The sequence below is a fragment of the Populus euphratica genome, unplaced genomic scaffold, assembly GCF_000495115.2.
Source record: "Populus euphratica unplaced genomic scaffold, PopEup_1.0 scaffold158.1, whole genome shotgun sequence".
Taxonomy (NCBI): domain Eukaryota; kingdom Viridiplantae; phylum Streptophyta; class Magnoliopsida; order Malpighiales; family Salicaceae; genus Populus; species Populus euphratica.
Genome location: NW_011499913.1, coordinates 385,588 through 400,499, shown reverse-complemented (window position 1 = coordinate 400,499; position 14,912 = coordinate 385,588). Strand labels below are relative to the sequence as shown.

At 33.0% G+C, this 14,912-nt stretch overlaps 2 protein-coding genes across 4 annotated transcripts in view; both read left to right on the top strand.

Annotated features, from left to right (window-relative positions):
- Positions 1-1,085: 1,085 nt before the first annotated feature.
- LOC105134194 (sucrose nonfermenting 4-like protein) overlaps positions 1,086-14,912 on the top strand; it is a 20,585-nt gene continuing 6,758 nt past the window's right edge. Inside the window, exon 1 of the mRNA XM_011038519.1 lies at positions 1,086-1,097. The gene's annotated coding sequence lies outside the window, so the exon portion shown is untranslated. The remainder of the gene's footprint in view (positions 1,098-14,912) is intronic.
- LOC105134193 (uncharacterized) lies at positions 1,123-11,192 on the top strand. 3 transcript variants are annotated; one of them, XM_011038516.1, is made up of 11 exons: positions 1,123-1,707; positions 2,612-2,684; positions 2,786-2,922; positions 3,011-3,400; positions 3,505-4,748; positions 5,200-5,549; positions 6,385-7,733; positions 7,878-8,035; positions 8,868-9,028; positions 9,382-9,443; positions 10,239-11,192. In XM_011038516.1, the coding sequence occupies exons 1-11, from the start codon at positions 1,615-1,617 to the stop codon at positions 10,437-10,439; spliced, it is 4,218 nt and encodes a 1,405-aa protein (XP_011036818.1). In that variant the 5' UTR covers positions 1,123-1,614; the 3' UTR covers positions 10,440-11,192. The 3 variants fall into 3 exon arrangements, with proteins under 3 accessions (XP_011036818.1, XP_011036817.1, XP_011036819.1); XM_011038515.1 differs by having other exon boundaries at positions 9,283-9,443; XM_011038517.1 differs by having other exon boundaries at positions 1,615-2,210; positions 9,283-9,443.

Sequence of the window (14,912 nt, the reverse complement as noted above, 5' to 3'; positions counted from 1 at the left end):
GGTCAATGGTTGGTGCCTTACATGAAATGGCAATCAACCTAACAATTTCTTAATGTTTGAGATGAAACCATGTCCTCCGTAAATCAATTCTCCTCAGTCAATTGACTACTATCAATATTAAGGGAAGATCTCAAACCAGTCCTTGTGCAATTAACACAAATTACAATGGATATCTACGACGAATTGAGTTTCTATTCTATTTATATTTTATTTATTATTTAATGAATAATTTTTTTATACTTATACCTTATTCGAGTATATAAAATTAAATTCATTATTTAATACAATATACATATATATAAATCGTTTTTGTTCAGTTGGATAATAATTATTGAGCTCAAATAAAATTATTATCCTTAACTGTTAGTAAATATCAATTTAATCATTAAAAATATAGTTTCAATTAAATATATAATTAATTGTTTAAAAAACCTGAGTTATACCCTTTCATCTAAAGAATCAAGAATTTTTAATTAAAAACATATCAAGAAACAGAGACAATATTGTCTAGTTATTTTTTTTAAAAAAAAAATAGGTGGGTAATGTATCATCCACTCAACTTAGCAAAAAAAAACCAGATTTTGGAATACCACCTCGATTTTGTCCTTGTGATTGTGTCAATTCATGAGCAAACAAGTTCCTGTATAACAAGTTTGGTTAAATCTACCCTATATTAGTCAATTAAACCTAATTTAGCTAAACTTCCAATCAAAAAATGACTCATTTATCCTATATTAAAAGACTAAAAAAATTAGTCTAAATAGAAGTTTTATTAAATCTAACCTACTTGAATTAGGTTTAATAAAAAAAATTGGAGTTTTAAAAAATTCAATAAAAATTTATCTATGTAATTCTATTAACGTAAAGGCTAATAAAAAACTTAATTGATTTAATTTTAGTTTTTTAAAATTAAATAATATTATTTTTTAATTAAAATAATATTATTTTAATTGACTTAAATCAACTGGTCCTGGAACCGGTTCATGAATTAAACCAGTTTTAATATTTGGATCGTACTTGACGGAATTTGATGAGTATGAGGTACATTTGAAGAAAGCTAATGCAAATACAAACACAAGGGCTAGTTAGGGGTTTTTGTGTTTCCTTTACGTGTGGAAAGCAGGCATAACAGAAACTGGAAGTCTACACCAACAAAAGCAAACACAAAACGCTTTCTCTGTTCCTCGAGAGGAAAGTTTGAGAAAACAAAGCAAAGCTAGTTACTTTTTGATCGAACAGGCCATATGTCACATAGATTTGCTGCTAATATCTTGCCATTATATTCTCCCTACCCTTGAGCGTGTGTGAGAGAATCGCATTGAATATTAACAAAGAGCAATACTTTTATGTGGGTGTTTATGGAGAGCATTTATTAGTTTGTGATTGTGATAATGGTAATTCTGGGGATTTCCTTCATGGTTTTTCTGGGTTTTAGATTTTAGAAGTGGGGTTTTAATTTAAGTTCAAAAGGGTGACTTTTTTAGAGAAATTTTGAAAAGTTTTTTGCTTTTTTGTGTTTTTGCTTGAGTTTTGGGGATTGTGATGACTGAGAAAAGTTAAGGTTAGTGTGTTAGGATTGTGGTTTGGTTTTTGAGCTTGTGGTGTTGTGGAATTATGGGAGAGACTGAGATTGAAGAGGGAGAGGCATGTGATTACATGGACAATGGTGATCAGAACTTTGATATTGATGTGGCTCTCTCTTACCTTGTAAGGGTTTCAGTAATATTTTGATAAAAAGTTTTTATTTTTTTCTTTTGGGGTTTTGTAATACAATTGATTTTCCTAAAATTGTGATTGCCGTTTTGAAAGTGTGTGTATATATATATAATGGGTCCTGTAATTTTAAACTAAATGGGCAGTGGGTGCTGTATGAATGGTTGTCTACTTGGCTTTGGAGCTCATAACAATTTGTTAATAGTTTTTTGGTCAGTGTAGTTCCTGAGAATATTCAGGAGAAAAGAAAAGAAAAATCTTGGACTTCTAATTTTGTTGTCTTTGGTCAGAGAATGAACATTGGTGTTTCGTGTTTTCTTGTTCATCTCATGCAATTTGTCTGGAAATTCATGGAACCCTTGTAAGTAGTGTGAAAGAGATGAACAATAAGTTGCTCTGTGATTTAGCTTTTACTTCTCTGATTTTGCTGGACCTGGATTGTGCTGTTTACTACTGTAAAATTCTACTATCTCGTTCCTGTTCCTGCTGAAGAGCTGGTTAGTGTCTTAACTCTTAAGTTAACTTGATGAAACTAAAAAACCTTTGTTGAATTTAATAAACCATTTGTATAGAATGGATGTTTATTTAGAACATGGCTATTTGATATGCCTTAACGTATGTTGTGTTTAAAAGAGCATAAGTAGAACTGTGCATTGGAAAACTTTCTCTACTGACAACGGGCTTGAGAAGGAATTCTCTATTTTATATGAATGGTTAACATTTTGGAACTTTTGTGACTAGCATTATGCCAATTTATCCGTCTAATGTTTTGTAATAGCCTTTCTGCTGTTTTAAACTCTTTTTTTTTTCCTTTTGTTCTTGCGGTTGCTGGTTGTCTTAATTTCTTTTTGTCATTGCCTTATATTTTGAGTTACATTAAGCAGTTGGTGTTTTATAGGATGATAGGATTCAGGACATGTTGGGGAAGTACCAGAAAGATTTTGAAGGTGGAGTTTCTGCAGAGACTTTGGGTAAGTGATGCATTAGAAAATTACTAGAAAATTGTGGGAAGTTCTTTGGTTACATGTTGGAATTTTTTAAGCCATGGATTGGGACTAACTAATTTTGACAGGTGCAAGATTTGGTGGTTATGGTTCGTTTTTACCTGCTTACCAGCGTTCTCCTTCTATACGGTCAAATCCAGTAACCCGGTGGAAAGTACAAAGCCATGGCATGCTACCACCTTCTCGTGATGATCAGCTGACAGAGGTAGGTAGTAATTTTAGGGTTCAGAAACAATAGCTAGTTTCTTCTATGTCATCCGTATCTGAATGCTATGGTTTATTTCATTACACAGGGTGCCTCTCAGAACTCCACAAGCTCATTACATGAGACCGTTTCTGCAAGACCTGCAGCTGCTTTGAGAATTTCCTCTCCACTGCCTTTAGCAAGGCCTTTGCCTGAGGATAGGTTATTTAAAATTCAAAGTTCGAGAGAATATGTTTCTGGTTATGAACCACTTCAACATCCAGTTAACCAGTCGGACCAGAAAATGCTGAAGCTACGAATCAAACTGGGGTCAGAAAATTGTTTGCCAGAGCAGAAAATTTCAGCAATCTACAGTAATCTTGGCCTGGACATGTCTCCATCATTATCATCAGAGGACACTGACAGACCCTATGAATGGGAGAGGGATTTTCCAGATTCTCTAGAGGAACAAATGGATTCTCCAACTTGCATTGTCAGGGTGAGGTGTCTTCCACTGATCTAATATTACAAGCATTATTCTTTACGGGTTGTTTCTCATTTAGCTGTTTTTGTTTTTCATTTTAATTGTGATGGGATGAACAGATTATGACTTCTTCTCCTTTACCAAGTGGTGCAATGTTGTCACCTCTTCATGATTGTTTGCTTAATTTATCAGAACAGAAAGATTCTTTGGACCATGAAAGAACAGTACCTGTTCAAGAGTTCTCTGCCCTGTGGGCTGATGAGAAAGTGCCTGTCAAGGAGCAAAAGAAGCCAAGTGATAGAAGTGTGAGGTTGGTGGAACTGAAGAATGAACACTTTTATGATCCACCCAATTGTTTTAGTGCCGTTTTGAAGAATGAATCAAGCATGGAGACCTCAAATGGAAACCATATGTTATCTGATGCAAGAAATCACCCACCTGGATCCAAAACTGCTAAAATGGGTGGAGTAGCTGCTGGAACAGGTACAAAATTCAGAATCAATGTGAGTGGGGCAAAAGAGGAAACATTTAGCCAAAAAGCTTGCAAGATGCATGAAGTAAGTGCAAAGGCTACTTTGACTAGAAAAGTTCTGAAAGATAAAAAATTAGGCTGTGACCCAAGAGACAATGGGAGCAAAGGTGATAAAAGTCTTGATTTGTCTAAAGAAGATTACAGCATGCCTGAGGGAATGAGAAAATGTAGAGAGGGAACCTTGGATCTTAGAAAACAGAAGTTTGAAAAGAAGAAAACATCCCACTTGCATGATGATATGAAGGTATTTCACAGGGAAAAACAGCTATCTGCTGGCAAAAAGAAACCTAAGGGAAGCAAATATGATCGTATCTCTACTGAGAAGTTAAATAATAGCATGAGGATCAATTTGTCTGCAGAGCAAAAAGAAAAGATCTTTCAAAAAAGCAGCCTTCCATGTAGAAGTAAAGGGGATAAAGCATTGCATGAAAACTTGAGAAAGGTCAAAGTTAAACATCCTGTATCGATTGGTGACAGAAAAGCAGGGAGAAGTGAATCTAGAAACCATCTGCTGGGAACTTCTGTTGGAGATGAGACAAGGGACTGTAAGCGTGATTTACATGAGAAAAAATCCCTTGCTTTCAGAAACAAATCAAAGGTGAGTTCAGTTGATAAAAAAAACAGTTTGGTTTCAACTTCTAAAGCAAATTTAAGAGGAGACATCAATGGCGGTGCGCCATCAGCTGGCCCACTTCCTATGGAGGCTGCACCATATCTTATTGAGGAAAATTGGGTGTGTTGTGACAAGTGTCACAAGTGGCGGCTTCTACCATATGGTACAAACCCTGACCAGCTTCCACAGAAATGGCTGTGCACCATGCTTGACTGGCTGTAAGGGCTTTTGCTGGATATATGAACTTTTATGGTTGTGTCGGTAGTGGTTAGAGATTAATTGGCATGGATTTAGTTGATTCTTACTGATTATCTTCAAATTTGAACAAATAATAAAACCATGTTAAAGTGGACCTCGATACTTGGTGATTTGTGTCTAGCTAGCAAGAATTCATCATGCTGTACCTTGCTGTCATTTGAAAATTTAGGAAGAGAAGGTCATTAGGTCATGCAAGTATTTTTTATTTTTTTCAACGACAAGGTGTTTTCAATAAAATAACTGATAAATGTGAAGGATACTTTGGAGTTCAGATGCTCACTATTAACTTCCGCATGATTATAATTCTCCAAGCTACCCTTCTGGGCGAATACATGTTTTTTTCCTGTTGAAGAAAATGTTTTTCCTAGTGCGCTCTCTCTCTCTCTCGTCTCTAATTTTAACTTTTTTCAGGCCTGGAATGAACTGTTGTACTGTTAGTGAGGAGGAGACAACGGATACACAGCGTGCACGGTGTCGACTCTCTGTTGCAGGAAACCACGATGGCTGGCTAAGCCATTCTGTCAGCACTGAATCTTCAATTACCTTCATTAATACCTGGCATGATCTTGATCAAAATCCACAAGATCTTAGTTTTAGTGGTGGAAAGAAGAAACATGAAATTAAAGAAGCGTCTAATCCAGCTCAGTATAGTCTTTCTAAGAAGTTGCTGATCTCAACAAGGAAGAATGATCATGTCTCTATTGAAAGAAGGTTACAAAACAGGAGCTTGCCTTGGGAGAAAAAGTTGGAGAAAAGATTGGGTATTCCTCATTCAAACTAAATTTACTTGTCTTGGCAAAGGCTATAATGAAAGATTTGTTTATTTCTTGATTGCTAGGCGTGCTAGCATCAACTCACATTTATGTTGGCAGTTCTCAGCTTTTGGGCCAAAATACATGGTTTTTGTAATTTCTGTAAAGTTCATTCAATGAAAAAAACTCGAATTTTCCTTGTAGTCTAAACCAGACCTTTGTTTGTACTTTGCAAACCTCTTTGATGTTCTATATTGCTTGAGAAAATAACTATTGAGGTTAGAGCACATTGTCATTTCCAGTTCTAAAAGAGAATTGGGATAACCCATAAGACCAAGAAAAATGACAAAGAAGAATCACCCTACTCATGAAAAGGTGAAATGTGGAAACGGAACCAATCATTTGAGACCAAGTTCTTTATGATAAAAGCAGTCTCTTAGATTTAGACCAGAAAAATTGGAATAAATATGTGATGGGTGAGGTGGATTAGAGTAATCGCCTCCATATAAAGTTTGAAAATTGTAATTTGACAGCTATTGGGAGTTTTCCTTTCTGATTTTCCTTTTCCCCTTTCATGGAATCTGTTGAAACTCATTAAAGCTTGATACTTGATGTGATGGTGTTCGTGGAAATAAATACATGAGCTAGATGTTGTTTCTTGTTTGATATGAGTTTTGCTAGTAGACACCGGCAGATGTAGGTTCTATTATTTGATACTCCAAGGCATTATTACATTTAGGATATGTTTCTGTTGATAGATGACCTGATTTAGATGTGCTCTCTGGTGACCTTTCTTCAGCTATCAAATTCCTTGTGTGGATACATAAAATGTTCTTCTTTGCAGGTGATGTGCAGCCACAGAAATCAAAGATCAAGAGAGAAGCTGATCAAGAAAGTTGCAAGCTTTCCAAAAAAGCAAGGACAGACAGTATGCACTTTGTGGAGGAAGATCATAATACTGGTGGATTCTCGAAGAAAGAAATGGGAAGTAATGACAAAAAGAATTCATCTTCCAGAGAAATGAGGTGTCTCGCAAATAATTCCACAAATCTTTATGTTGAAAGACATAACCAATTTCAGAAGACACTGGTTACAGAGGACCAAGATACAATGGGTATTGAGAGGAAGAAGAGAAAGTCTAAAGACTGGATGGACAGTCAAATCTATCAAGGTAATCATTCTGGTAATAGGTTAAATAGATGTATTTCCATGGAGGAGACAAGTTGGAGAGAATGCAGAAAAGAAAAGAAGCCTAGAAAATGCAAATTTGAAGAAAAGGTCTCTAGTGCAAGCAAGGTTGTTTGCAAACTGTTTGAAAAGGATAAGATGAATTATTTATCCCAATCAACTGTTGATGGTAAGAATTCAGAAAGAAGGGATTTGAGAGACTTCCAAGATGTTAAGGGCTCACCTGTGGAGTCAGTCTGTTCTTCACCTTCGAGGATTTCTAACCGAGGCAGCCCTAGAAGGACCTCTTCAGGTGATCATGGTAACACAGACATTGGTTTTTATCATTTCAGTGGCCAAACAAAATCCTTAGAAGGTGTACGTGTTGGTTTAAGTAACTGGTCTGGGACCTCAAGGAAGGAAAATGCTCCTGTTTCTGCACCTATCAATGAAAAATCAAGTGAAATCTGTAGGCATAATGATGATGAAGTTGAGAAACATTATGCTGGTCAGAAGGTTTCTTCCATCAAAATTCTAAATAATAGTAATAGAGAGGATAACCAATTTAGATGTGGGGGATATGAGGCCTCACTTGAAAAAATGGATGCTGTTTTTCAAAAGGATTGCAATTCAGCTTCACATCATAATGGTCTGCAGAACTGCAGCAGCAGTAGATCTTTGGACATACTTGACAAAATTAATCAAGTGGAAAAGGCTGCAGGGAAATGGAATTCATTGGATTTCTTATTTTGTGGTGATAAAATGGAAAATCAGTCTTGGAAAAATAGTGAAAATGATGCATTGGAAGTTGATGGTTCTAGTTTTGAAGACTTGGCAAGGGCTCCAAGACAACTTGGAAAGGATGATGGTCGTACTGGGTTTCAAGATGTTACACGAAGGTTTCCTTTGCCTGATGCCAGCAACACTATTGCATCAAATCATATCAGGAATTATTTCTTTAGTCAGGTAGCAAATGATGCTTTGGAAGGAGCCAAGGATCTTAAGCATTCAACAGATTCTCTTAAGGTTTTTCCTTCTGTTGCTGTCTTGATTCTTTAACTCTAGAGAAATTCAGTTTGGTTTACCATTCTTCTGGAGAGTGCCTTATTTGGTTATATATTTACCATAAAGAAAGTCTGACAGTTCATATGTTTTCTTCATACTTTGAAGGTTTCTGAATCAGGTCTTCAAAGTACTGAGTTATTGTTTCAGGCAGCTTTGAAATTTCTTCATGGGGCATCCCTTTTTAGTCCTCATAACAACAATAGCACCAATAGTGGGGAGATGACATCAGCTGAAATGCATGTTCGTGCTGCAAAACTGTGCGAGTAAGTATAGATTGCCAACTACTGTAAGACTCTGTTTTGTCTTTCAGAGATTTACACAGAAAGGAGAAGGAAAAAGAAATTTTCAATCAGAACAGAGGAGATTATAATGGATTGTGTGATAAAAAATTCACAACTGGCAGTAGACTCACGGTGACTCAGAATTGATGGTCGAATTGTGTCCCACTTTATACTTTTACCTAGAGGACTGGTTACATTTTCTAATTAAATTGTTTCTATGATTAGTCCAAGCACATGATTTAAATCCCACACAAGCCTTCAATTAACTTGTTCTTGTAGTATATTTAGTATGAGATTGTTACTCTGATACTCAAAGTGTGTAGACAAGGCAGGATACAATCATAAGGTGATAGAAATCACCACTAAGAAAATCATCACTGAAAGTAAGTCCTGAATATAAGCTAAAAAATTGAGTTTTCACATAAAGTTTAGAGCAACATATAGTTTTAAGTTAATTTAATGTTGCAAGGACTTTATATAGAGCTTCCATGTAATTGCCTTTGAAAGTGTGCAAGTGCCAGCAATAATCGTTGTGTTATTGCACTAACAGACTACCAAGTCATAGCTGTTTAAAAGTTGATGATGTGTATGTCCTTATAAAATATTATCTGTATAACTGCAACTGTATGCTATCAGGCTTTAAGTTCCCTGTTTATAGCTGGAAAGGACATATTCTGGAATAAACATTTTGATATATTGCTAGTCAGAAAGTTTACGCATTTTTCCAAAACATATTCCCATCTACGATTAAGCCTATACTGTTGAGGGAATAATTTTGAAAATGTTGTTTATGTCATTGTTCCTGCTTCTACAGATATTGTGCTTCTGAATTTGAGAGATTCAATGCCTTGGCATATGCTTTTGTGGCATACAAATGCATTGAAGTGGCATATATGCGGGTAGTCCATTCCAATGACCTCACTGCAAGCAGGGATCTGAATGAACTGCGAACAGCATTAAAAAGGGTTTCTCCAGGTAAATTATAAATAAATAAAAACAGGCATGGTTTCAAAACAAACTAAAAGTATTTGAATGAATATAATAGCATTAAAAAGGGTTTCTCCAGGTAAATTATAAATAAATAAAAACAGGCATGGTTTCAAAACAAACTAAAAGTATTTGAATGAATATAATCCTTGAAAACATGTCATACCAATGTCATATCTTTACAACATTAGAATTCAAAGAGAGCAGAATTTTTGCTTGACATTTTCTCTTATGCTCCTCAGTTGAGTCCCCATCTTCTTCTGACTCTTATGTTGAGAACCTAAACAGTGAAGTAAAAGTGGAGAATAGAAATATAACTAAGGATGTTGGTTGTTCTCCAGCAGCTACAGCTTGTATCATTGCTGCTAGAAACCAGCCCAGCTTTGTTCGGTTGCTTAATTTTGTAAGTATACCTTTTCTAGTATATTATTTCCTTTTTGTTTGCGTACAGTTTCTTCTTAGTGATTGTATGTATCATATCGATTTGTAAACTAGCTGCAGTCATGAAAAAGTATTTGAACAAAATGGTAGCATCTGTTCAGAAGCAAAATGCAGCCCATGAATCATTTTAATTTAATGGGATATCAACGCTTGATGGAAAAATCCTGAAACTCCCACAGAATCCATATAAAAACAAAAAAAAAATTATGAATTTTTCTCATTTTGTTTTCTATCATTCGTTGTAAACTCCTCTTTTTTTTTTTTTTCTTACCATATAGACAATAGAAAAATTATTATATGGGTGTCAATAGGACCATGCCATATAGACAACAGAAAAATTATTATATGGGTGTTAATAGGACCATGCAATTAGATGGTATGAGCCACACCAAATTTTCATGAGAGTTCTTTCATAATGTGTCTAGGTTTTCTTGTATGTTAGCTTATCCATCATCTATGTCCATAGAGAAAATTGGAATAATGACAACAAAAATTATCTTGGTTTTTGTTCTTTTAATCCAGACGATTGGTATTTGCAACAGCTGATGCAACTTTCAAAAATAGCCAGGAGGAATGATCAGGGAGTCATTATTCCCTGATGCTCCAGTGTAGATAGGGCATTTCACTTTCTTTCATTTCTCATTGTTGCATATTTTTCCCCTCTACTCGTGATGCGGTCTAGCATTCCTTTTATACTGCATCTTGCGCAGTACCATAATTTAGGTACGATGCTTATATTATATGCAACTTGTTCCAGGCAGAAGATGTAAACCTTGCAATGGAAGCCTCAAGGAAATCCCAGGCTGCCTTTGCAGCTGCTGAAATAATTCTTGCAGAGACAGGCAATACTGAGGGTATTTCTTCCATTAAGAAAGTTCTTGATATAGGTTTCCATGATGTAGAGGGGCTATTGCGGCTGATACGCCTTGCAATAGAGAGCCTTCACAAAACTCCTTGATGCCCTGGGGAGCATCTTAATGCAGGAAAATATTCTGCTTCTCCACTTCATATATTCACAAGGAGATGCACAGTTTCCATGTTCATGCTCCTGGCTAGTGCTTGAGTAAGGCTACCGAGGGTTAAGGAGGTGTTTGGAAGTGTAGTAGTAGTTTTTTAAATTGTTTTTCATTCGGAAATACATCAAAATATTTTATTTTTTTATTTTTTAAAATTTATTTTTGATATTAGGACATCAAAACAATTCAAAAATACTAAAAAAATTAATTTAAAGAAAACAAATTCAAATTTTAATGAAAAACATGTTGAACTTAATGTCAAACATCTAGGCTTTTCTAGAAATTTCTGTTTACTTGTGGGATGCAGTTGAACACCAGTTTTGATACTCCTAGGTTTTCAAAAATCATAGATAGCAATTAGGAACGCATTCAAGGATGACAGTCTTGAGTGCATCATCACCACCGCCACTCTTCTCTTCATTTGTGGTTTTTTTTTTTTTTTTGGGTTATGGTGTTACTATTTGGATGGATGTTGAGGTTGTTGCGTACACAATGTTATTGCTATTTGTAAGCAGTTGTCTTCACAGCTAAGCTCAGAGGTAGCAAGTCAAAGAGTAGCAGATAACCTGTACAGGAGAAATTAGGAGCTTGCTGACAATAACATTTTTCTTTGATGCTATAGTTTCATTAACATTTGAACTTTGATTTGTAATATACTGAAGAATATCGTAATTCATCAGCTACAATTTCAAACCTTTCGAAGACCTTGGGTGAAGCGACCAACCCTTGCACACAAACCTCTTACCTTTTTTCTCCGAGCTTTGACAAAAACCCTTGTGAGCGTACATATCTTCTGGCTTGAATGGGATGCATGCATGCATGAACAATGTTCTTGAGCTAAACTTGCAATGTGCAATGTTACTGGAGCAGCATCATGTAATCAATAGTTGGTAGATTTGATTGAAGCCAACCCCTAGATTTAGATTTATTATTTTTATTTAAAATGATACCGTTTCTTCTTTTTATTTGAACTCCTTGTTTTTAGATTAGGTTAATTATGTTGCAGGTTAACCAAGTTAATGGAGAGACATGAATATGACTAGGTGATTTGCGAATCTGATTTAATAACTACAGTTTTATTAATAAAAAAATATTTAAAGGTATAGTAGTGATTTTTTTTCAAAGTATTTTTTTATTTATAAATATATTAAAATAATATTTTTTTATTTTTTAAAATTTACTTTTGATATCAAAAATAATTTAAAAATATATAACAAAATAATTTTAAACAATAAAAAAATAAATTTTAACCAGCTTTAAATAGACAATAAGGAAGAAATGAAAGTCAGCTAAGTAGATGCATGTTACTACCACATGCATGCTTCTTTTACACAGAAACTAAAATCACCATTGATGAAGGTTCAATGTAATGATTGTAAGAGGGACATTGCTTGCCAAGAAGTCTCTCGGTCCAATCATTAAATTGGAATCTCGTACTTCAGGAGGGGCCTCGTCAGGGTCTCCTCTTGTCTTCTAACCACCAGACCTCATTGCTTAATAAAAACTCCTTTGAGACAGGAGGTGGACATTGCAGTCTTTAATTTTATCAAGTTCCATCCGACGGTTTTATATTTAATTAATTCTCTAATTGAATTTAATAACTATATTTAATTTTTTTAAAAAGGAAGATATCCAGGATGTTCTTATTAAAGATGATTTATTTGCATCCGAGCGAATGGGATAAAATGATTCAAATAAAACAATATCTTCACTCTGTTTTTTTTTTTATTGGTTATTTAATCATTTCTTCTTCTTTTTTTGTAAAAAAAAAAAATAAAAAAAATGGGAAACCCTTGTGATCTCTTTAATCATGTAGTGGTTATCCACCAATGATTGCTCATTCATCAATGAGCCCACTAACACATCACTTAATCACCCTTCAGTTCAAAAGAATCAACTTCCATGTTTGATCACATCTCTCGTTAATGAATACACTTTTGTAAGCTATTTTTCTTTATTTTTTAGCCAAGGGCCCGTCAGAATTTATTCATGGTTACATCATGAACTTGTGTGTATATGAAATAGAGATATTTTTAAATTAAAAATACATTAAAATATTTTTTAATTTTATTTTATTTTTAAAATTAGCATATTAAAACCATGAAAAACACTTGAAAAGATAAAAAAATAATTTAATATTTTTTTTTAAATAAAAAATAAAATCTATCATAATGCTGAGCAAGACACTTTTATAAAAGGAGAAAAAACAAGTACAGAAAATTTAGTAAATCTTTTAAACTACATGCTTGCGTGCACACACAATGAAAGTTGTCTCCCTCATCCCTAAATCCAGTGCAATCTTTTTTCATAATTTGAATCTGCGACCTTGAAGTGCTACTTCAAGTCTTAAGCATGGGAGCCAATCCCTTCCCCCCTTTTTCTAATTACAAGCATTCAAACAAATTCAATGGTTTCAAGAACTTCAAGAACTCTCTTTCCTTAGTGATATCATAATTTTTTTTTTTATTAATATGAATGTCCGAACTAATTTATATATATTTTAATTAATTCTACAGATTTTAAAATTAATAACTATATGAATCTTTAATAACTTTATGGTTTATGAAATTTGAACTAGTAATTTCTAAAAAATAAATTTAAAACTTAACCAATTGAACTACATTTCTCAAAATCACAATATCATCAAATTTCTTGTGCTTTGAAGTAGCTCTTATGTAGAGGGTATATTAAAGCTGTAATAAAAAAAAATTATCAAGTATTTTGATAATTGGGTGATTGTAACATATATAATTCTACGTACCACATTATTAATCTTAATTAATGTTAAAAATAAATTTATATCATGCTTAGTTTATTTAAAACTTAAATTACTGGATTAAAAGTGAGTCACTGCATCCATTCATGTGATATCTTTTAAATAGTATTGTTTTAAATAAAAATAAAAAATAAATTTTTTTTTAATTAAAATTAATTCCATTAATCTCACATGTGTTTGAGTAAATCTATATTCAAAGTTATTTGAAATAAAAGTTAATTGGAATTAGGTTTTAAACTAACCTAGACTGGTGTGCTTAGCAATGATCATAGATTGATATATTTGCTTCTTTTTTTTTTAATCTTCAAGTGATTAGGTAGTTTTTATGTATTTAGATCAATCTTTTTTCTCCAATAGATTTATAGACATGCTATTTTTTTTTGAATGATAATTTTTAAAATTTAAAATTAAGATAATATTAAAAAAAAAGGATCCTGAGCAATTGTATAATAACATTGAATATGTTAGTGATATGTATATAACCTTTTTTTTAGGAAGAAATCATTAAGTTTTGATAAATGCTTGTATTTAATTATTTGAAAATTTGTTTTTGATGATTTATTACTGCACAATTTGGTTTATCATTTAAATAAGTAATTAGTAAACTTATATCCCCCGTTAATATGCTCTAGCTCATATTCAATTAGATGTTGTGAGAGAAGAAATCCTAATCAATGTAAAACCTTAGTGTGGGTAACCAATCTAATACCAAATCAAGAAAATATTTAGTTTCAATACAAGAAAACTTACATAAAGAGTATTTAAAACTTTAAATTTAAGTTATTCAGCTCATGTTTTAAGTTATGAATTTAGTATATTAATCTATGTTAATTTTGATAAATTAAAATAATTTTATTTCATTTTATTATTTTAAAATAAAACAATATCATTTTAAATTTTTTTAAAAAAGTAAAAACATTTCAAATCCTACTAGATTATTTTTTAATCTTGGCCATAGTTAGATGATAATATTAATCAAGTCATCAAGGCAGATTGTATATGATAACAATTTTTAAATATGAATCATGTCTCAATGGACATAGAATAAGTATAATAAATATAATTATTAAATTCAGCTCGGGAATAATCTTAACAATTAACTTAAGTTAATATTTTTTTTTTAAAATTAAAATAATATTATTTTTTAAAAATGTATAAAAAAATTGATTTGATTTATCTAGAAGTCTCATGTGAATAAAAGTTTTTAATTAGGTTACATTGAATAAATTCGTTCTCTATTATTTTTATGTATATGTAGGCCACCCCGGCAGGCCCGTCTTGTTTAACAACTAGGAGAATAAGAAAAGACACAAACACAAAATGACAAATACCCTCACATATTAAATTATTTTTTAACCATTAATTCTCTGTAGATTTTACCGCAATCATTAAATATTACTATTATTGCAACTCATCGCTTTCTTTCTGCTTTATTTTGTTTTTGTGTGCGAGAGAGCTTTTGTTCTGCTTCTGTTCTTCAATAACCAGATAGATTCTCTCTTCACTCCAAAATTTCACCACAAAAAATTTAAATGAAAATGGATGAATGAAAAAACCCATCTTTTATTTTTTGAGATCCAACAATGCCAATTTTTCTTTATCAAAATTAGGGATTTTTCCTCTTGCCCCCCCCCCCCCT